This window comes from Cryptomeria japonica, chromosome 6 (genome assembly GCF_030272615.1).
Source record: "Cryptomeria japonica chromosome 6, Sugi_1.0, whole genome shotgun sequence".
In the NCBI taxonomy this organism is placed as follows: domain Eukaryota; kingdom Viridiplantae; phylum Streptophyta; class Pinopsida; order Cupressales; family Cupressaceae; genus Cryptomeria; species Cryptomeria japonica.
The window spans coordinates 510,705,386-510,727,392 of record NC_081410.1 but is presented as its reverse complement, the minus strand read 5'-3'; the positions used below and the strand labels follow the sequence as shown (position 1 = coordinate 510,727,392).

The 22,007-nt window shown below is 34.2% G+C and overlaps 1 protein-coding gene across 2 annotated transcripts in view; it reads left to right on the top strand.

Annotated features, from left to right (window-relative positions):
- Window positions 1–15,697: 15,697 nt before the first annotated feature.
- LOC131052770 (uncharacterized) overlaps window positions 15,698–22,007 on the top strand; it is a 112,263-nt gene continuing 105,953 nt past the window's right edge. The window contains exons 1-3 of one of the 2 annotated variants that reach the window (XM_057987374.2): window positions 15,698–15,996; window positions 16,277–17,432; window positions 17,550–18,453. In XM_057987374.2, the coding sequence (XP_057843357.2) occupies window positions 15,858–15,996; window positions 16,277–17,432; window positions 17,550–18,453 (2,199 nt within the window). In that variant the 5' untranslated portion in view covers window positions 15,698–15,857. The remainder of the gene's footprint in view (window positions 15,997–16,276; window positions 17,433–17,549; window positions 18,454–22,007) is intronic. The other variant, XM_057987373.2, reaches the window with a different exon arrangement.

Here is a 22,007-nt window from a genome sequence, read left to right as displayed (position 1 = left end):
TAGAGTCCCAAACAGTTGCAGTCACAAAAGGAGAGGCTACGGTGATCACATTGGTGGGATTTTCTAATGAAGATTCATGTAACCTACGAGTTGAATCATTGAAGAACTTATCAAAATCATCTAATATAGATGTAGACACTTTGGACAACGTGGGAAAAGATGAGAAAACATTCTCAATATTATCACGGGATGTGTCTAGGGCTGACTCACTAGTACTCGTAGAAGATACATGACTAATACTTGATGAAACAACACTTGCAAATATCGGAAGCTCAAGATCAAAAGTAGAGACATGGACTTGCAATGTAGATGTAGGAGAAGATACTAGGAGTAAATGTTCATATGTTTGTGGAAACTCTTCTACATTCAACTCATCTTGTTCCTGATCACCCTCTTGTTCATGAACTAACTCCTCATCGGGAAGTTCACCCTCCTCCTGCTCATTTGGTGAATCCAATTTTGATATCTGCTAAACATTAGAACTTGAAGGCTCTCCCTGAGATTTACCTTTCTTGGATCCAACTATGAATTTCAATTTATAAGCTTTCCCTGGAACCGCAACATCCTCTTTGTTCTTGACTCTAATATCATATCTCTTTCCCAATGGGCCAGTAGTGTCATCATTAGAACTAGAGGAGAAAGGTTTTAGGGGAACACCATGCAAAGATAACCAAATATAAGTATTTGTGATAATACTTTGAAAATGTTCTCTAATGTAAATACACTCCTTTTGCGACCATTGAATAAAAGGCAAAGGAGTAGAAGAAACCCTAATATTTTCATATAAAGGATCCATGATGCCACCATCCTCTTCCAGATCATCAGGAACATCAACAACACCAAAGTTCTCAATTTGATCAACTATCAAGCGATAATAATCAAGTTTCCTTATATCATGCTCAGATCTACAATCAACCCAAACATCTTCGATCCGATGAACATGCACATAGGCCTTCTTCAGTTTGTTACTCATACCCCTATAGTCAAAGTCCTTCCTGGCTTTGAAGAATCTCATAAGGAATTTTCTCATCTCATTCTCCATGGCTTTGGCCTTGAAAATAGAATTGATAGAATATCTTCCAATGGAGACAAAGAATTTTAAACCTGTCTTATGAGAACTAGATTGGGATTCATGTACTATATTCATCTGACGAGCAAGCTCTATTAGCACAATCTTGTCTGAAGGATATCTAGGGAGCATGAAGGGCTCACCATTGAAACATCCAACCCTAATATAGGTAAAAGTTGGAAACTGAAGAAACATGCATCCATATTGATTAACGACTTTCCATCCGTGATCATACACGCTCTTATTATATAGGTTTTTATCCATCATAACCTTATAATAACCAAAGAAGGCATCATTGACTCTTCAGAAATGACTATGACTTTCTTTCAAGACCAACTGGGTATAGTATTCATGTACCTCAACTTGCCTTTTGTCACTAGTAGTCGTTAAGCCAGGAAAGTGTCTCATTGAAGCTGCATCGTACACCAAGTAAGAAGTCATGTAGAACTTGAGAGTAGTGGGAACCTTTGTGAGTTGTTCACAAATGGCATCACTGGTTTGCTTTCCCCAAAATATCTTCTCTTTATTATGTCTGATCACATGGATGTATTAATACATCCACTTATAGAAAGTATTAGAAGTGGGAAGTCCTTTAACTCTACTCAAAAGAGTTATCAAGTCATTGACTTCTTCAGCTAAGTCAGACCTGGGAAGAGTTTCCAACCATCTGGTAATAGTTGGCCTTGGAGTTTTAAGTCAATTATCATTAATATTATGCCTACACTTGTCAGAATTTCTGTCAAAGTAAGCTACAACTGATTGCATAGTGATATCTAAATATCTCTCAATACTCAGACATTTGAACATTGAATCAAAGAACTCTTCATCAAGCCTGATTAATTTCTTTTCAAATTCATCTTTCACACTTCTGCTTTCAGGATCAAAATGCTTCGCCATTGCCATCACAAACTCGGGATCCTATGTTGACATGGGAAAGTTGCAATTAAGTGTATACCACTATTGATAATTGCTTCCATATCCCGATATGAAGGTGGTTTCTTGATTCTTTTTAGAAATTCTTCTAGGTCAACGTGACCTATCTCCGTGTCTCTAATATGATCAATATTAGAAGTAAAAGAAGGAAAAATCGGATGTAGGCCTTGCTTCTTGAATTCATCCCTCTTTTGTTTGGAGATACCTTTGACATTATTATAATAACAATACTGAGAGAAAGAGAAATTAATTAGTATCAACATGATACACCTGATCAATTCATTTTTGTTCATACAATTTGAACAAACTCTAACAATAGTACATTTGAGATAATTAGGTTTTCCAAAAACCTATTTTTAAATACTTAATATTTCCAAAGTAAATAGAATGAAAAATTACCATTTATGTGTGTGCAAATAAATGAATTTAAAACAAAAATATTTGAAAAAATCCATTTATAAAAGTGTAGAAAAAATGAAAGTATTTAAAATTCATTTAAAAATAATTTAATTACACTTTTTGAAAAAATCCCCCAAAACAAGTCTAATTTGGACCTATAGATCTGGAATACACATTGAGGCTCTGCAAAAAGGGAAGGTTAGTCAATGATATCAAGACACAAACAAGAAGAAAAGCCAAACCGTTAATGTCAGAAATCACAAACAAAATACTTTCCTACACAAGCATATCAAAAGAGATATCAAAAGCATGATAAAATATCTAACTAAGAAGGTAAATATGATGAGGCATCTCCAAATGCCTCCTAACATGCTCTTGGTTTCTTCTCCCTTGTTCCTCTCCTCTCCAAGTTCCAAAATAGTGTAGCTTTCAGCAGCTTTTTACACTATGGATGCTTATGGAGGTTTGAGATTGAAGTATTTGCTCTAAATATGAATGAAAAGCTAACACTGTGCTATTGACACTAAAATGATTTATTTTAACCAAAATGACAATATTATTAGTTGATTATGCTAAAATGGTCTCTTAAAATACCTATAGCTTAAATGCATACAAGTTTTCAGGATTATGGCTAAGAATGCTAAATGCTTGAGGATTTGAAAATGAGGAATGTGAGCTCTATTTATAGGTAAAATGGAGCAATGGATGGTTGAGATTGAGCAATCTCAACAATGGTCAGGATTGAATGATTTGAGATCCATGTGAGGGCTTTCAACCCAATCCTAGGATGACAAGTGTCAATGTGAGATAGGTTGAGAGGAGAGGGAATAAGCATTAAATGCTTGACATGACCTTGGGAGTTAACTTCAAGGTTAGTTGAATGAATAAACTCTTTATTCAAATAATAAAGCTTTTATCCAATGGATAAACTCTTGTACAAAGGCAAAAGGGATAAACATGGTCAAAGTAATAAATGCTTGAGGAGACACATAAGTGCAAGTTGAAATAACCATAAATGGTTATGTAAGAGCCAGTAATGGTCATGTAAGAGCCATTAGTGGTTTAGGAAGACTTTGAAGGTTAAATTGTTGAACACAAAGCAATAAATGCTTTTCAAAGACTTTGAGGTCTTTAAGAAGTGACTCCAAGTTGCTTAGGAATGTGACAATAATTAGGGGATGGATTAGGTTAATTAGGAAGGGCTTAGAAGAATCTAGAAGGGGGTTAGGATTGCAAGTGGGTTTGGTGGGTGAGGGAAAATAAGATTTTTATTTAAAATAAATTAATTTATGTCAATAAATGTGTGCAAGTTGCATTTGTAAGAAAATGCAAGTGGGGGGATAAATGATTTTAAATAAATGTTTGATTTAATTTATTTAAAAGAGGAATAGGGGATTAAATGAAATAAATATGATTTATTCATTTAATTGATTTGAATTTGGTTTAATGAATTAATTAAAATAAATTGAATAATTTATTTAATTAATAGGAGAATATTTGAAGATGAATTAATTAAATATTAATTTAATTAACTGATGGCTAGTGGATTTTTAATCAAATAAATAGCAAATATTCATTTAATTAAACTGGACAGATTTATGTGACTACACACATATTAAAGAAAAAGCACCAAAGTGTTGGTCGGATCTATAGACCCGCCATACACTTTAAAATATGGCATAAATATCATATAACACAGGGCAGGTTCATAAACCCGCACTGCACTTTAAAATATTTTGAAATGGTGTCAGGTGGGGTTGTAGACCCAATATACACCATTTAGTGGTGTATGGTAGACCTGCGACCCCGCCAAACACCACAAGAGTATTACAAGAAAACTAGGGCACAATGGGGTGTTGGTTGGGGACTTCAACCTGTCATACACCACGCTATGGTGTATGGTAGGTTGAAGGCCCTGCCAACACCACAATAAAAACTGATAGATAAAAATAATGTAGTGGGTCGATGACCCATCGACCCTGCACAAGTCCATGGTGATATAAATACAATGAGCAAGTGAAACTTGGTGTCATGGCGAGGTCACAGACTCGCCATGAACCAATCAATGGTGCATGGTGGACCTGTGGCCCCATCACGACACCACTGTGATATAAATTGATGAATCAAATAAAAACCCGACTCAAATCAAAGATTCGACCGGGTGAAAAGCTATGAAGAACGATTTGATAAACATATAAATTCATGAAAAAATCAAAACTAAATGGGTTATAAAAACCCTAAATCGAAGCAAAGAAATTCATACCCGAAAATGAAAGTTGAGAATCCTTCTCCTTCCAGCCACAAATTCGATCTCAAAGGGATTAAAATGAACATTAAGGAGATAATTTAGCCTTTAAAAGAGGAAAATGGACTCCTAATCCAACACTTCAAAAATTTCACAAATAACTCAAAGTGTATTAAATAAGCGCAATTCGGGTTTATGAACTCGATTTGCACCTATGAAGTGTAATTCGGGTCTATACACCTAAAAGGTGACATTAGCCAAAAGCGGTGTAAATTGGGTGTACGGACCTGAATTACACTTAAATTGTGGTGTAAATAGGGTTTACGGACCCGAATTACACCTAAATTGTGAAACTTTCACAATTAACAAAAAAGGTGTAAAACAAGGGAAAACACACTTTCAACTACACAAAAACATTTTGAAAAGCGAACCATAGAGCAGGAAAAACCACAAACAAGTAAAATTTTATGGGGTAACTTCATTTTTGCTAATGCTAGAAATGAGGATAATAGTACTACAGTTAAAGAGGCTTGGGATATTTATGAGAAATTGTATGGTCAATTTGATGAGATTAAGGGCTACAAGCTTGATGGTGAACTCACAATTATGGATCCCAAGGATTTTGATACAATCCAAGATTATGTCATGAAAGTAAATTAACTAAGAGCAAAGCTTAAGAATTGTGGCATTGGCAAAAAGGATGCTCAATTGGTTTACAACTTGTTGGACAAGCTTCCATTAGAGTATGCAGCCTTTGTTTCTAGCTTTCACACCCATCAGTTCTCTCAAGGTGCCTCATACACTCCACCATCATTTGATGTATTCACAAAGATGTTAGCAATCTAATTTGACCAAGATGGGGATTCTCAAATCTTCAAAGTCACAAGATTTGGTGGCTAATAAAGGGAATCAAAGCAACAAGGCAAAGGCAAGAACAAAAAGCAACCTAAGCCAAAGCCACAACAAGATGGAGCACAATCATCCTCTCCACAACAAGGTGATTCTACATCCTCACCTAAGAGGAAATCATATAAGGACAATATTTTTTGTGCATATTGCAAGAAGCCAGGAGATGATGAACAACATTGTTGTACAAGAAGGATATTGATAAATTGAAAGATCTTCTTGAGAAGAATAAAATAAGTTTGAATTCTAGAATGTCTAGTTCAAATTATCCTTCCAAAGAAAAGGATAAGGGAAAGGGTCACTCACTTGGGACAAGCAAAGGACAAGATCTTTGTGCTACTACAAGTCATGATTCAAGGATATGGCTTCTAGATTCAGGAGTTTCTCATCATATGACATCTTCACGGTCTATGTTCTCTTCATTTGAGCCTTGCACCATATCACAAATTTTGATGGGAAATCATACATACATGGATGTGACTGGGAAATTATCTATTTCCATTGAGGATAACTTCTTCAATGATGTGTTGTGTGTACCCTACTTGACAAACAATCTTTTTTCCATCTATCAAATCACACATGGGGAAACAAGGAAAACTGTGGAGTTCACACCTGATTCAATTATCATTAGAAACTTGGAGATGAGCTATTATTGCAACTGGGGTGGTGGATTGTGCATCTCGTTTGTACTCACATTTTGGTCCTATTGATGAGGTTGATTCTTCACATGTTGCTTCAGATATCAAGGAGAACTTTGGGTACTTGAACTTGGGGATTCTCACATGTGACATCATTCTCGATCCTTTCATTTCATCTCCTCCTATAGATATCACATCACCTATTGCACTTGATGATGCAATTTTGCCTTCTTGTGATTCAGTGCAACAGGGTATTTCTTGTCTTCCAGCTTCAGTTCCTTGGGATGACAACTTGACAGACATTATAGGTTTGTTTGTGGAGTCCTACATTGCAGATTTGGGAGACATCATTGATGACATTCATCTTCTCTTTGATGAAGATGGTTCTTCTTTGATTGTTGCGAGGAAACACTCTAACCCTCTTGTTCATTCTCTACATGATCATTCTTTTGAGGTTGGCATGATTGTGGATTCTTATGTACAACACTTTGAGGAGGTCTCTTTATCCTTAGAGGAAACATGTGAGTATTTGCATCTTGTTGTACATTCATCTCCACTAGATCTTGGAGTGCCTTTTTTAGCACTGTGTATCTGTACACCTAACTTGGATGGGGTAACTTTTGACTTCGAAATGGGGACACTTGAGCAGGTTTTAGAGACTCCATTCATCTTGAGTTTTTTTCCTACATATTCTCTTCATGATTGGGGAAACTTCATGGATTCACCTTTGGTTTTGTTTCTTCCTAAGGGGAGGAATGTTGTTCGATGATCATGGAGCAGTTTCTTCATTCAGTTTCAAGTTTCTACCATTAGTGTAGATTCTACATTGAGGGGGGGCTACTTGGCCTCTCTTCTTCACTCTTATGGGGGGAACTTTTTCCTCACATGGGGTTTTGTCCTTCTGATACTTCTTTGAGGTTTCTTTTGGACATTTTCATCTCTCTTTTGGGGGGAAGTTTTTTCCCATTGGGTTTTTCTCTCTTTCTTTGTTTGTGAGAGATTGCATTGTTGTGTGTGCATTTGCATTTGTACATGGGTACCTAAGATGGCCTTGTAGCTGGGACCCATCTTGCATTGTTGACTTAAAATTACAATTACACCTTACTTAAGTTGACTTAGGGTAATGCATTTCATAGTAGTTTGGATATGAGACACTAAGGGAAGTGTGCATACATGGATGATGTATGTAGAAGAAATTCCACCTTTTTGTGGTCTTATCTTGTTGTTACATTCCACCTTTGGTGGGTGATCCACCTCTTGTGGAATATTTTATTATTTCTCCTACCTACCCCTACCTACCCTTGTATCTCATTGAGCCACATGTCATTGTGTGTTCACATATCCATATAGCCTTGCCTTTATGGGAAAACTCATCTACATTGTATATAATTTTTGATGATCCAGTTGATCAATCTTTTGCATCTTGATTAGAATTCAGTTTATTCTCATCAAATCTATTTGTCTCATTTTTGTGCTATTCAATGTGCTCTTGATCTTGGCTATTTTCATCAAATTCTTACAATTGTCATTTAAGAAAACTTTATGTTTAAACATTATGTTTAATAATATTATAAAATTTAAAAAATATATATTTTTTAAATATTAAAAATTTAAATGATTAAAAATTTCTTTTACAATAAAAATTAATTAGAAAATTTATAACATTGTTTTTATTACAATATGTAGATTACCATCTTTTATGAATTGAGTTGCAATATTTAATCTAATGTAAATATTAAGTAATATATATCAAAATTAAATAATATGTGCCATCCTTTAATTGTAGTTAGGGTTAGGATTAAGGTTAGCTTAAGGTTAGAGTTAAGGGTTGGTTAAAATTAAGGTTTCCATTCTAAGATAAAGCTTAGGTTAGGGTTAGTGTTAGTATTAACATTAGGGCTGAATTAGGGTTAGACTTAAGTGTTCTTTAAATTAAATTATTATTTTTTGCTAGGCTAATAATATTTAGGGGTTGCACCTGTTTGTGTTAAAATAAAATAAAATATTAAATTTGTTTGCACTCATATAAGTCCTTCATTGGACAGGGTGTAAACAACCACTCTAGAAGCTCACTGCCTCCCCCAAACACCATCCCTAAATAGATGGAACTTGAACCAATCCAACTTTAGAGAACAAAAGGGAGCGGAATTGAAGCCCGTCTCCCAAAACAAAACCTACAACCATAAGCTCCTTGAATCAAAATGGAGAAGACCATATATATTTTATACCTTGCAAAAAGCAAATACAAGAAAATATAAAACAAAAAACCTACCCAGACTAGTTTGAATCCCCAACATAACATTCTTAGACACCCACACTTCTTAGACATCAACTGAGATTTGAGAATGCCAACTGCACTACAATTGACATGAATTTTCAAAGTCATCATGTCATCCATGTCTACCATCACAATGCAACCTCCTCATAATATTCCATAATATCTATACCAAACTTAGGATCCTCTTTTTCGAACCCCATCAAACCTTATTCTATGAGATACTTTTGCAATCAACTTTCTATTTCTTTTGGAACCATCCCCAACATCATCTTCAAGAAAGACAAACTTCTTTTCAGAATAGGCTTCCTTCATGAGAGAATAGAGGGGTCTAAAGAGTGAATTAGAGGATACTTGACAACCTCCCTCCCACATCGTCAAAGAACATAATAATATTTTGGTAGAGGGACCCCTTTCTCTAGGTCCACATTCTCTAAGACATCATCCAATTCACCCAAGTAATTGCCACAAATCAACCTCTTGTAGATGGCTTTCACCATGGCCTTTGTTTCCCCCAAATTTAGCAATGTTGCAAGAAATATTGCTAAGACATCAATTTTCACTCTATGACAATGGTTAGCCATCAATAAATACTCACCAAGCACCACCTTGATAGCATGTATAATTAAATCATGGTTTGTTTTAAAAATCCTCCTAAGCTTTTTGTCAAAGAATTTTCGTAAGAATGAATTCTATCTCCTTTTGTTCACCAAATGCATAGGAGTATCCATACATGTCACATTTCTACAAAACTAGTAGATTGGGTACTAGACAAGTGACTCACCAATATGCCATCAAGAGCTCAAGGAAGGAATATGACTTAGGCTTACACACTTTAGTCTTGAAAATTCCTCTTTTGTAATTAATGAACATCTACCTCGATGCAACACATTCATCCTTCATCATTGATGGAAGGTCTTTTGATCGTGGGTTAAATAAATATTAATGATCCATATATTGTACATGCTAATAAGGAGGTGTTGAGTTGGCTAGAGGATCAATCCAAACATGCCACAAGAACACTTGAACACTCCATTTAAAATTATTACGCCGAAGGTGTATCCTATATGAGATGGACGAGTTCTATTTGTCCATCAATAGTGCACAATTGTAAAGAGACAGTGCAAGACAATTTCACTCCCTACAACCATCGATTCATTTTTTGTCATTGTCATCTCCTGTATACACGATTTGATGACAAAAAGTGACATTTTCTACCATTCGCTTTTACCGTTTTCCTCTACCGCTGGCTGAATTCATATCTATTTCCGAATGACCCATGTACACGATTTATTACTTTCAACTTCACTTTAAATTCTACTATTTTTAGATGATCGTTTTCTTTTGCTCACTGTTTTTGTCATCTCTTTCTTCTTTTTTTTTTGCTATCTCCACAATTCATATTTTTTATTTTCTGCCTTCTATTATATGCTTTGGTAGGGCTTTATACATCTCTATCAAACAGGCATAGAAAAAGCATCGTTGTAACGTCAGAATCCACCTTTCCCCAGTTAGTCAATAGGCGATATTGTGGGGGAACCCCACGGGACTTGCGTGATGTCTCACGCCGAACTTTTTTTCATGGTTCCCGCAAAAATATATTTGGAGCTGTCGTTTTGCCGATGGCATCACAGGTAAAAAATAAACTAAGATGTCTTATGCCATGTTTGCAACTTTTAGATCTTCGTCTTTGAGGTCATTTGTAGACACCGTTTAAAGTAAATCAACATAGCATAATGGAAGGGTAATATTTGTCATACGTTTTAGTTGCAATTTCTCTAGTAGACATTTATTCGAAATGTGGAAGCATACACAAGGCGTGTGCACTGTTTGGCAAAATGTTTCAAAGAGACAGAGTCTCAAAGAATGCGATGAGTGTAGGATATGTTCAAAATGGGTGTTTTGAGAAGGTTTTAGAAACTTTTAAGCAAACGCAACTGGCGAGTTTAAAGTCAGTCATATTCCACAACCTTTGCCATTGTCTTCCTTCCCTCTGCTTGAATGAGACCTTTGGAACTGGGTATGTGAACTGCTCGACAGAATGAATTAAAGAAATGTGGTGTCATGGTTTGCATTTATCGTAGGTTCATAGGATATGCTCAAAATGGATTTGTTGAAAAGGCTTTAGAAACTTTCAGACAAATGCAATTGGAATGTGTAAAATTAAATTTCACAACCTTTGCTAGCATCCTTCTAGTCTGTGCCAATTTAGGGGCTTTGAGGCAAGGTAATCCGTAAAAGCATAACGAAAGTAAGGTTTTTGTCAGCTATTGTAGTTGCAATTGCTCTAGTAGACATACATGCAAAATGCAGAATAGAAGAAAGTAATGAAGTTGTCCTTCATTTGATGTTTCATTTTTTAATGAGACGTTTTGAAAATTTATAGTGAAGTGCTATTATTATTTAATATCTTCCTCGTGTGCGACGTGTTTCATGGGTTAAATGGAAATATTCTCCTCATTTGATATGATTTTTGTTCAAGAATATTTCTAATAATTACATACATTACAAGAAATTTAACAAATCCTCATTGAACTCGACTTAAAGTCTCGGGCAAGGCCAAAGGTTTTCTCTTCTATGCTCTTTCCTACCGACGCTCGCACTGAGGGGAGAATGTAATCTGTTTATAATTTAATAAAATATTTTGGCTTCGACCTTTTACCGATAAAAAAAATAAAAAAATTTAACAAATCTGATAATATTATTGGAGCAAATTTTAATTATTAATCAGGACACAATCATTTTTCACTGATAAGGGAGACACAAAACCAATTGATTAAGGCATCGTATGTCAAGCGGTACCTCATTCACCTTTAAAGATCACTATAGGTAGGTACGTAATTTCGTAATCAGAATCTGTCCAAACATAGCTTGGGACCTTCTTATCGACGTTAGCTAAGGATCTTGATTAATAATTAAAATCTGCTCTAATAATATTATTGGATTTGTTAAATTTCTTGTAATGGATGTAATTATTTTATCAACAAATAGTACAACTTATATTTAAAATCCTCAACACAGTAGAAATAGTATACATGCAAACAATTTATTAGTCATAATAATTTTGTAACTTCTTGCAATGATATTTCTTTATGAAACACTAGATTTCAACTAGGACTAAGCTTGAAATTTACAGTTAAATTTCTCATTTTAGCTAGATTACAATGGTAAACATTTTTAATCAAAGTCATATACCAAAACGAATAATCTAACATCCTTCATGTTAAAGGACACAAATTATATAAAGAAGAATACTTTCTGTAAACATCCATTCAAATTCTTTAACATTGCAAATTTTGCAGATTCGATAAAAGGATGTTTATTTGTTAACAACTATTCATGTCAAGCTCCTTAAAACAACAAATCTATCCATTGTAATCTATATTTCATAAGTTAATTGTTTTCTTATACCGTAAACAAATACATAAATATCAATAAAGTACGTAACTTACATGACCTCAATGCATTTTTTAACCTAATCATCATATTTTAATTCACTGCTAAGTTCAATTTTCACATTACTTGATTCATACTCTCCAATATATTATATAATGTATATTTGACTATTATTGTAATCATGATAGACTCTTACATGAAAGCACGTTAGGAACTTTCACAATCAAATATCCCAGGAACAACCTATCCTATAACAATAAAGACAATTTTTTTCATGTCATTTATTTCTACCCTCCAATATATTATCCAACACATATTTTAGTCATATTTAGATTCTTGTAAGTGGACGCATAGTTGATTTGAAGCTATCACTTATTCAACGAGATCTATTTTATACAAACAATATCATTTGGTAAATGGCCTACCAATTCACATGATGAACTACACAAATGTATGCAAACAATAGACAACAATCTTCCTTCTCACTATCAATCCATATCAATCCCTATCTCTCACCCTTTCCATCTTCCTAGACCTTTATATCTAGATTTCTTTGCCTCTTTATCTCCATCTCTTCCTTTATTTGTTTTGCTCCTCTATTTTCATCCCTCCATATTTCATCTTTTATCTCTTCTCTCATCTCTATCTTACTATTTCCTAATTCAAAGATTTTATTTAAATCATGTTTGATCTACTTGAGTGGATACATAGCTAATTTGAGGATATCACTTCTCCATTGAGACTATTGTTGCACAAACAACATCATTTTCTAAAGGTCCTATCAAGTTGCCTCAAGTATTACACATATGTGTACAAAAAATAGATAAAAAAAATCAAATTGACCTTCTAGACCTTTTCGGCGTACCCATTGCACACCAAGGTGCAATTTCTAGTTGTATCTACACAGGCACGCCAAGAAGTCCTCAAATGTGTTTTGTTTAATGTACCACAAGCCCTAGTTGTAGAAAGAATAATAACCAAATAATGTCTTGTAGCATCACAAACTTTCCCATGGGATCCAAAGATCACATCCAAGATGTCTGATTGCCTCCATCCTAACTACATCGGACAACATCACGTGACAGGCCAACCACAATATGCTCTCTATGGCTAACTGGATGCCAACAAACTACCTTGTTGTCTTTTTGACCATTTCATTGACCAAGTCATTGCCTTCACATAAGATATGAGAGATTTTGAAGTCATTGAATTTGGCAATCTAGTCCCATATAGGTGTTAGCCATTTTTGCAATTTCTAGTTAGGGATGGCTTTTTTTCGGACCACATTTACCATACTCATAAAATCTCCTTCTAAATGTAACTTCCGCTTGCTTTCATTCAAGTCTACATTTCAACCCCCAAAACATCGCTCATAATTCTACATATTTGTTAGTTGTAACCCCCAAGAACTCAAACATCTCACTCAACACCTTCCCTGTATGATCCATAGCCACACAACCTACTCCACTCAGACCCAGATTCTCTTTTGAGGCATCATCAAACTTGACTTTTATCCAAACTGACTTAGGGGCCATCCATTTGACTCCTTCCCCAGGGTTAGCAAGAAGATTATCCTTATGAGCCCCATTAACGAGGGAAAATTTAAACTAATTATTATAATAAAACATAAAAATAATACTTTTTAGTTTAAAATTAGTATAAAAATGTTTAAAAATTATTTTGTTTAAAACACATAATAAACAATGTACAACTATAATTTTACAAAATGTATAATATTATGTTCTTTTTTTATTTCACTACAATTATTTTATGTTCATCTTTACAATATTTGAATTGTCATACTATTTTTTTTTATAAATAATAATTTAGATCAATATCCACTTAATATAAACTTGAATTTTTTTTTTTAATTATAGTTGTATTTCTATTGTAACAAAATTTGTCTCTCATTTTTAATTTTGATTTAATTATATTTTGTAAGATATTTTTCATTCTATTATATTATTTGTTGTCATTTTAGAAAAACTTATTTTTATATGTTATTTTTAATAATATTATAAATTTAATAATAATAATAATAATAATAATAATAATTTTTTAAAATTTAAATGATTTAAAATTAATTTTTACAATAAAAATTGATTGGAGAACTTATATACTTATTTTATTATACTATGTAGATTACCATTTGATTTGAATCACAATCCTTAACCTAATGTAAATGTTAAATAATATGTACCATCTTTTAATTGTAGCTAGGGTTAGGGTTAAGGTTAGCTTAGGATTAGTGTTAGGGTTAGGAGTTGGTTAAAATTAAGGTTTCCATTCTAAAATAAAGCTTAGGTTGGGGTTATGGTTAGTATTAGGGTTCAATTAAGGTTATAGTTAATGTTATTTTTATTTATTATGATAAAAATAGAAAAATAATACTTTTTTATTTGCTATTGTTTCTGGATTTGACCGTGTCTGTGTTTTAATATCTTTTTAGTTCGAAATTATTATAAAAACTTAGTAACATTTAAAATAAAAATAAATAATAAACAATGTACACTTATTTTAAAGTTTGAAAATATATAATATTTTTTTTCTCCATACAATTATTTTATGTTCATGTTTACAATATTTGAGTTGTAATTCTAACAAATCATATATTATTTGTTGTCACTTTAGAAAACATATTTATATGTCATATTTAATAATATTATATCATTAAAAATAATTTTTACATTTTTTAAAAATTGTGAAAATTTAAATGACTTAAAAATTATTTTGCAATAAAAATAGATTAAAAATTTATAAAATTATTTTATTACAATATGTAAATACCATATTTTATATGAATTGAATTACAATCTTCAATCTAAAGTAAATATTAAATAATACATACTAAAATTAAATAATATGTACCATCTTTTAATGGTAGTCAGGGTTAGGGTTAAGATTATTAATGTTAAGGTTAAAGGTTGGTTAAGATTAAGGTTTCCATTTTAAAATAAAGCTTAGGTTAGGATTAGGGTTAGTATTTGGGTTCAATTAGGATTAGATTTACATGACTACTATTCTAAGATAAAACTTGGGGTTACTTGAATTAGGGTTACAATTAACATTATGGTTCAATTAGGATTGGAGTTGGTGTTCCTAAAATTTAAATCAGGGTTAGATATAGTGTTAAGGTTAAAGTTCAATTAGTATTAGGGTTAGGGTTAGTATTATGATAAGAGTTAATGCATGATATATATGAAAGTTAATATGTAATTAAAATTATGGTTCTATTTGTAATCTTAACCATGATCATAACCATGACGCTAACCCTAATCTAAACAAAGAATACATATCAATAATCAAAGATCAAATCTATAATTTTTTATTTATTTTATTTTATAAGTTAATTATTTTCTTATATTGTAAAAAAGCTAGATCTTAGGAAACTCACGAGAAGATCTCATTTAAATTTAATTATGAATTTATAAATTATAAATTTTATTTAATATATTTTATGACAAGGAGTGAAGGGTATCTATTTGATCACTTGGACACGATCTTGATCTCATCCTTTATGATGTTGGAGTCTTTGTAGTAAACAATTAATCTCATCTTTTATGATGTTGGAGTCTTTGTAGTAAACAATTAATCTCATCTTTTATGATGTTGGAGTCTTTGCACTAAGCAAAACTTATCTTGGTGGGATCCTTTGAAACCATTTAACTAACAATTGATCTCATCTTTTATGATGTTGGAATCTTTGCACTAAACAAAATTTATCTTGATGAGATCATTTGAAACCATTCAACTTCACCAATAGACTAAAGACCATTGACAAATACTATAAATATTAGCCTACAAAAATTATCAACGGCTTTTGATGACTGAATTTTTTAATGGTTACAACCTGGATATTTAGCTTGAAACCCTATCATATTAAAGAAGGCTTTTATGCCTACAATTCTTCAAAAATAAGAAAATTTTGACTGAGAATTTCGAACGTAACATTTCGTTCGATGTAAAAAGGGTTTTGTCTGTGATAATTCATCAACAATGGATGACGAGAGTAAAGATTTTAACAACTTGCTTGACGAAATGGAAATTGCTGAAGAAGAAGTGGTTGTCAAAGAAGATGAGCACGAATGTAGCGGCGAATTACACTCAGATATCGAAATAGAAGTAGAAGAAGAAGGTAGGTTCTGTTTATTCGGCAAATTATTTTTACTACTGATATTTATCGTCAAATAAACACGATACACGACTTGAGCAATATAGGAGTGGAATAACTCTGTATCTTATTTTCCTAATAATTTTTATTGTGGGGTTTGGAGAACCTGATTATTTTTCTTAAAATTTAAACCACTATTCACATTCTTAGCTGCAAATAAACAGATTACATGAATTCAGCAGCATGGAAATTTAATGACTTAAATGCCACATTTGACCGTGCTCTGTTTTTTTGGTATATGAAGAACCCGAATCCTGCGAGGAAGCTTTAAAGATGGAGATATCGAGGGAACTAGATGAAAAATTGAAAGAAAATCTGGCAGCTTTAACTTCCAGAGAATTCACAGTCCGTTTGCGTGGTGCCAAGGGTTTCAGAGACATGCTGCAGGGAGAGTCTGGTGCGGAAGTTCTTCAGCTATATGTTAAGGCTTCGCCTGGTTGTACTGAGCTTCTAGAGGCTTGGAAATTAGGTATACAGGGGAAAAGCAGCGTGTCCATTTTTTTGCTTATTGCGGAAATTTTAAAACACCCAGGGGGAAAGGACGATTGTTCCGGTGATCATAGAAGTAAAATTACTATGTATGTAAGTCTGAGATTGGATAAATTGGCGAGTACAATTGTTAGAACGAAGATGCATGATGTATATGAGGAAATTAATTCGCACGGGCAGAAGCGGCAGAATGCTGTTCTGCTGCTTATGGCTGCAATTGTTCGGCGAGGGAGAACTCTTTCATCCGAGGTTGCAGCAAGTTTTGATTTTGAAAACAAAGTTATCCCTAAGTTGGCAGAGTGGCCCAAAGGTAAGAAAAAAGGTGGCGAGGACAATAAGAAGACTACATTTTTGACAAGAAGAGGGTTTATAGAATTTGCAATGGCTTTTTTGGAAGCCAGCACTCCGAGTGTCCTAAGGCACGTGCTTCGGAAGCAGTCTCTTTATGGTGGTGTTCTGCGTGGGCTAGGAAATGATGATGAAGAAACAATTGTATATGTGCTTGGCATTATGCGAGAAAAGGTGTTGGGTGCGAGCTCCATGGTGCCTTCTTGGGTTCGCAGTGCAGTGTTTGGGGATACAGCCCTTGAACAATTGAGTATAATTTCTGCGAACTTTTCTTTAGGAAAAGCTGCAGATGTTGCTTACGAGGTTCTGCTGATGCTTTGCACTGATTCTTGTCATGGACTTTTTCCAGAGCTTCCCCAAACTTGGGGCATTTTTACGGAGAGTAAAAAATTTCATGGAGGTAATTCAGCAAGGTTACTGAGATTGATGTTGAAATTAAGGTCATCTGATGTAGACAATCATAGAAATCTACTGCTAGCAATAGTTAGCAATCAACCGTCATTGGTTTCTGCATACTTGGACTCTTTTCCTTACTCGCTTGAGCCACGGGCATCATCTACATGGTAAGCATTTATTGTGATGCCTGCAAGGTGAATCCATTATCTTAATGGCTTCAAGTTTATTTTTTATGTTTCTGCTATTGGGCATACAATAAGAATTTGTGATCATTTTCCAATCAGGTTTGCAGCTATATCTCTTGTATCTGATTTGATACAAGCTTCTAAGGTATCTCCATCATTTTCTTCACTTGCAACAGAAGGGTTTTCTCCTCCTTCTCTGGAGCATCCTATGTTATGTGATAGATTGAAGTGCATGCTTCCTCGCTCATTTAGTCGGGCTATGATTAATAGGGGCCTCTTGCATGCTAACATATTTGTGAAGCATGGTACTCTGCGAGTACTTAAAGATTCATTGGATTCTTTAGAATCCTTATTAAATGCAATACGTGCTTCAGCAGAAAATGTAACCAAGAGGGGGCACTCTAATGAAATGCAGAAAGAATGTTTGTCTAAATTCATATCTGAAAGTCATTTATTGGAAGTAAAGGGATTATCTGGTTTAACTGTTTTAAGAGCCTTAAGCGGTTTTGCACATAGTGAAGAAAAGAGCTCACATACTCTTATTGAGCTCTCCAGACAGAAGTGGTTTTTTCTTTATCGGGAAGTTCAGGATGAAGTAAGGGGATTATTGCCAGATCCTCAAGTTTTTCTATCCTTGCTTTCATCCACGAAGTCTAGATTAACTGGAAGTGCTGCCAAAAGCAATAAGAGAAATTTCCCTTCAACAAATTCTGAGGAGGTTGAAACCAATTCAAAATTCAAAAAAAAAAAGTCTGACTCAATTGACAATGGTGTTGAAATTGTTGTTAGTGGAATCAATCATGGGGATGGAAAGGATATACTTGAGGGATCTGGAGCATTTTATCCTAATCAAGACAGCCATGCCTTTGATAGCACGGATGAAGATTTGATATCAATCACTCAGATATGGGGCATACAGGATGTAGTTTCACACAGAGATGATTCTAACGATGAGGAAAGTGTGCTTTACACCAAAGTTCTTGATGTGTTGGGTTTGTATCAGGTATTTGTTTCCCTCTGCATTTTGGTTCTAATACGTTATTCCATGAGCAATGAGTGTTAAATTAATTTCATTACTGTGCAAGTTTTTTTATAAGCATATTTGTTGATTTCCTTTTGGCTAGTTTAGGTGTTTCTGTGATTGTCAACTTTGTTTTTGCTTTGTATTTTATTATTTTTGGCAAAGTTGCATGGACATGGATACAGATACAAATACGGATATGGTATAGGATACAAAAACAACCATTTTTGAAGACCACTGATGTGGATATGTGTTGGTGTAATTATTTATTCATATAGGATATAATTACACCTTACTTAAGTTGACTTAGGATAATGCATCTCATATTAGTTTGGATATGAGACACTTAAGGAAGTGTGCACATAGAGATGATGCATGTAGGAGAAATTCCACCTTTTGTGGTCTTATCTTGTTGTTACATTCCACCTTCGGTGGGTGATCCACTTCTTGTAAAATATTTTATTATTTCTCCTACCTACTACCTACCCTTTGATACCCTTGTTTCTCATTGAGCCACATGTCATGATTGTGTGCTCACATATCTATATGGTCTTGCTTGGCTCATCTACATTGTATGTAATTTTTGATGATCCAGTTGATTAGTATTTTGCATCTTGATTAGAATACAGTTTATTCTTATCAAATCTATTTGTCTTTCTTTTGTGCTATTCGATGTGCTTTTGATCTTGGCTATTTTTTTAACGAATTCTTACATGGTATCAGAGCTGTTGGGGCTTCAGTGAGTAGTTTATTTGGAGACATTTTGGAGCATTCAATTTTTGGATCTGGGGAACTGCACATTTTGGAGGCATCGTATAGCGATTTCGACCTCAACGTTGCGTCTTGGAGGCTGTTTCCATGAATTTTGACTACAAATTTGCCTATGTTCGGGTAAAGTTGTTTTTGTAGCAAAAGTTTTTTTAGTCAAAGGGCCATTTGGCCCCCTCCCCAAAAGTAGCTTGCAAAATTTGCGTTTCTGTCATATTTCAATTTTTGTGAATTTTATAAGATCTGGACAAATTTTATACTGTCACCCAAATATTTTTTGATAGATCCGATCTTTTGTGGCAGCTGTGTTTTAATGACATAGCCATCAGATTTGTGTATTTTTCTTTGCATTGGCAATCTATATATGGTTTGCAGGCATAGTTCCTTTTTTTGCTCGACCAGTGTCATTCTGTTTGGGTGGGTTCCAGATCTTGTTGAATTGGCCTTATTTTGAACATTTTACCTTCATTCATGTCCTAGACCGGGCTTCATTTGTGCAGTGGCGTTATATAGAGTGCTTGACGGATCATTGCCTTGCAACTATCATTTCCGCAGTTGGTTTGCATTATTGGCTTCTTTTCTGATCGATTTATCGTTGACAACACACCTGATTTGATCGAGTTCATTATTGCAGCTGTTCTTCACCATCATGTATATTGATCAGTGGAGGCATTTCATTCTTATGTATGTGCCTTATTTTTTAGATTCGTGATCTGCACTAGTGCTTCATTAGTTTGGTTATTCTATTTGCAAGTCGCTGTGACATTTTCATCAATGATCTGTGCTTTTTGTGACGACTCATGGCACGAGCTGTGGTGGTTTGTTTCAGCCTTCAATAGTTGCAGTAACTTCATTTCCTTTCAATACGGGCTCTTATAAACCTTAGCATATTCGTAGTCTTTTGCAAATATTTGTTAAGGTTTCAGTTTTCCACTCACTAGTGGGCCCACTGCTTTGGACTTTTGGCATTTTCGTTCCTACGTATGAAGTTTTACAGATTTCTCCTTTGTAAGGAGTGTGGGTTGATGTGGCCCCCATCCCACTTTGATTTAAAAAAAAAAGGGCTTTTCAAACAAATTAAGGAAAAAATTGTTTATTACAACAAGGAATATGCTGCACATCAGATCAGAGAATATTATTTGCTGACGTCATCATATGCAATAGAATTTTGACCCCCTTTCATTGAGCTTTTTAGTTTGATAGGCAAACTTCAGAGGCTCGTATCTTAGTCATTCTGACGTCATTTTTTAGTGCAATTTTTTTGATTTGGGCTAATTTTTTGTGCTCTTCACAATGGTGGTGGTATTTCTGATTTTTGTGGACAAATTTTTCACAATTTTTAGTTTTTCACAACTGTACCTGTCCAATCTTCGATTTTGTAACTTCAGATGCTTCATTCGGGCTCATATGACCTTTTTAGGTGTCGTTTTTTTGGAAGTGCATGATTTTTCGTCTACTTTCATGTGGTGCTATCTGTTTTTCACCATCTTGAGTATAAATTATACTTTCAGTATTTGGTCAATTTTGGCCTATTTGGTACTTGTATTTTGCTTGGATCTTAGTTTAGATCACTTGCAGTATTTTTTGGAGGCTATTATAGCCTACTTAAGGCCGTTGTAAAGTTGAAATTAGAAGTCCACTTTGCCCTTCTTTGCAAGTGGCCCATTGTACATGCACTAAGTATAAAGTGCCAAATCATCATTGGGGGTGGGGGGGTGAGGGGTTCTTTGATTGAGTGAAATTGGGGGGGTGTCTTGTGTGATTGTGCCTCTCTCTATCTTGTGCTTTTTTATTTTGGTGCTATGGGTTCTCTTAAATTTCCACTTTTAACTCCACATAATTATGCATCATGGAAAATTAAAGCGTGGAGTACACTAATAGAAAAAGGACTCATTCATTATATAAATGGAACAATAATAACATGACCTGATCCTAAGGCTGATCCTAATGCTCAAGTTGAATGGATCATGAAAAATTCCATGGCTCTTGGAACTTTGAGAAAGTATGTATCAGATGACCTCATTTTTCACATTGAGAAATGTACTATAGTTAAAGAAGCTTGGGATATTTATGAGAAATTGTATGGTCAAGTTGATGAGATTAAGGGCTACAAGCTTGATGGTGAACTCACAACATTGGATCCCAAGGATTTTGATACAATCCAAGATTATGTCATGAAAACAAATAAGCTAAGAGCAAAGCTTAAGGATTGTGGCATTGACAAGAAGGATGCTCAATTGGGTTACAACTTGTTGGACAAGCTTCCATCAGAGTATGCAACCTTTGTTTCTAGCTTTCACACCCATCGGTTGGCTCAAGGTGCCTTCTACACTCCACCATCATTTGATGCATTCATGGAGATGTTGATTCTTGAGCAATTTAAGTTGATCAAGATGGGGATTCTCAAATCTTCAAAGTCACAAGCATTGGTGGCTAATAAAGGGAATCAAAACAATCAAGGAAAAGGCAAGAACCAAAAGCAACTTAAGCCAAAGCCATAACAAGATGGAGCACAATCATCCTCTCCACAACAAGGTGATTCTACATCATCACCTAAGAGGAAATCATATAAGGACAATCTTTTTTGTGCATATTGCAAGAAGTCAGGACATGATGAACAACGTTGTTACAAGAAGGATATTAATGAAATGAAACATCTTCTTGAGAAGAACAAAATCAGTTTGCCTTCTAGAATGTCTATTTCGGCTTCTTCTTCCAAAGAAAAGGATAAAGGGAAGGATCACTCTTTTGAGTCAAAAGGAAAACGA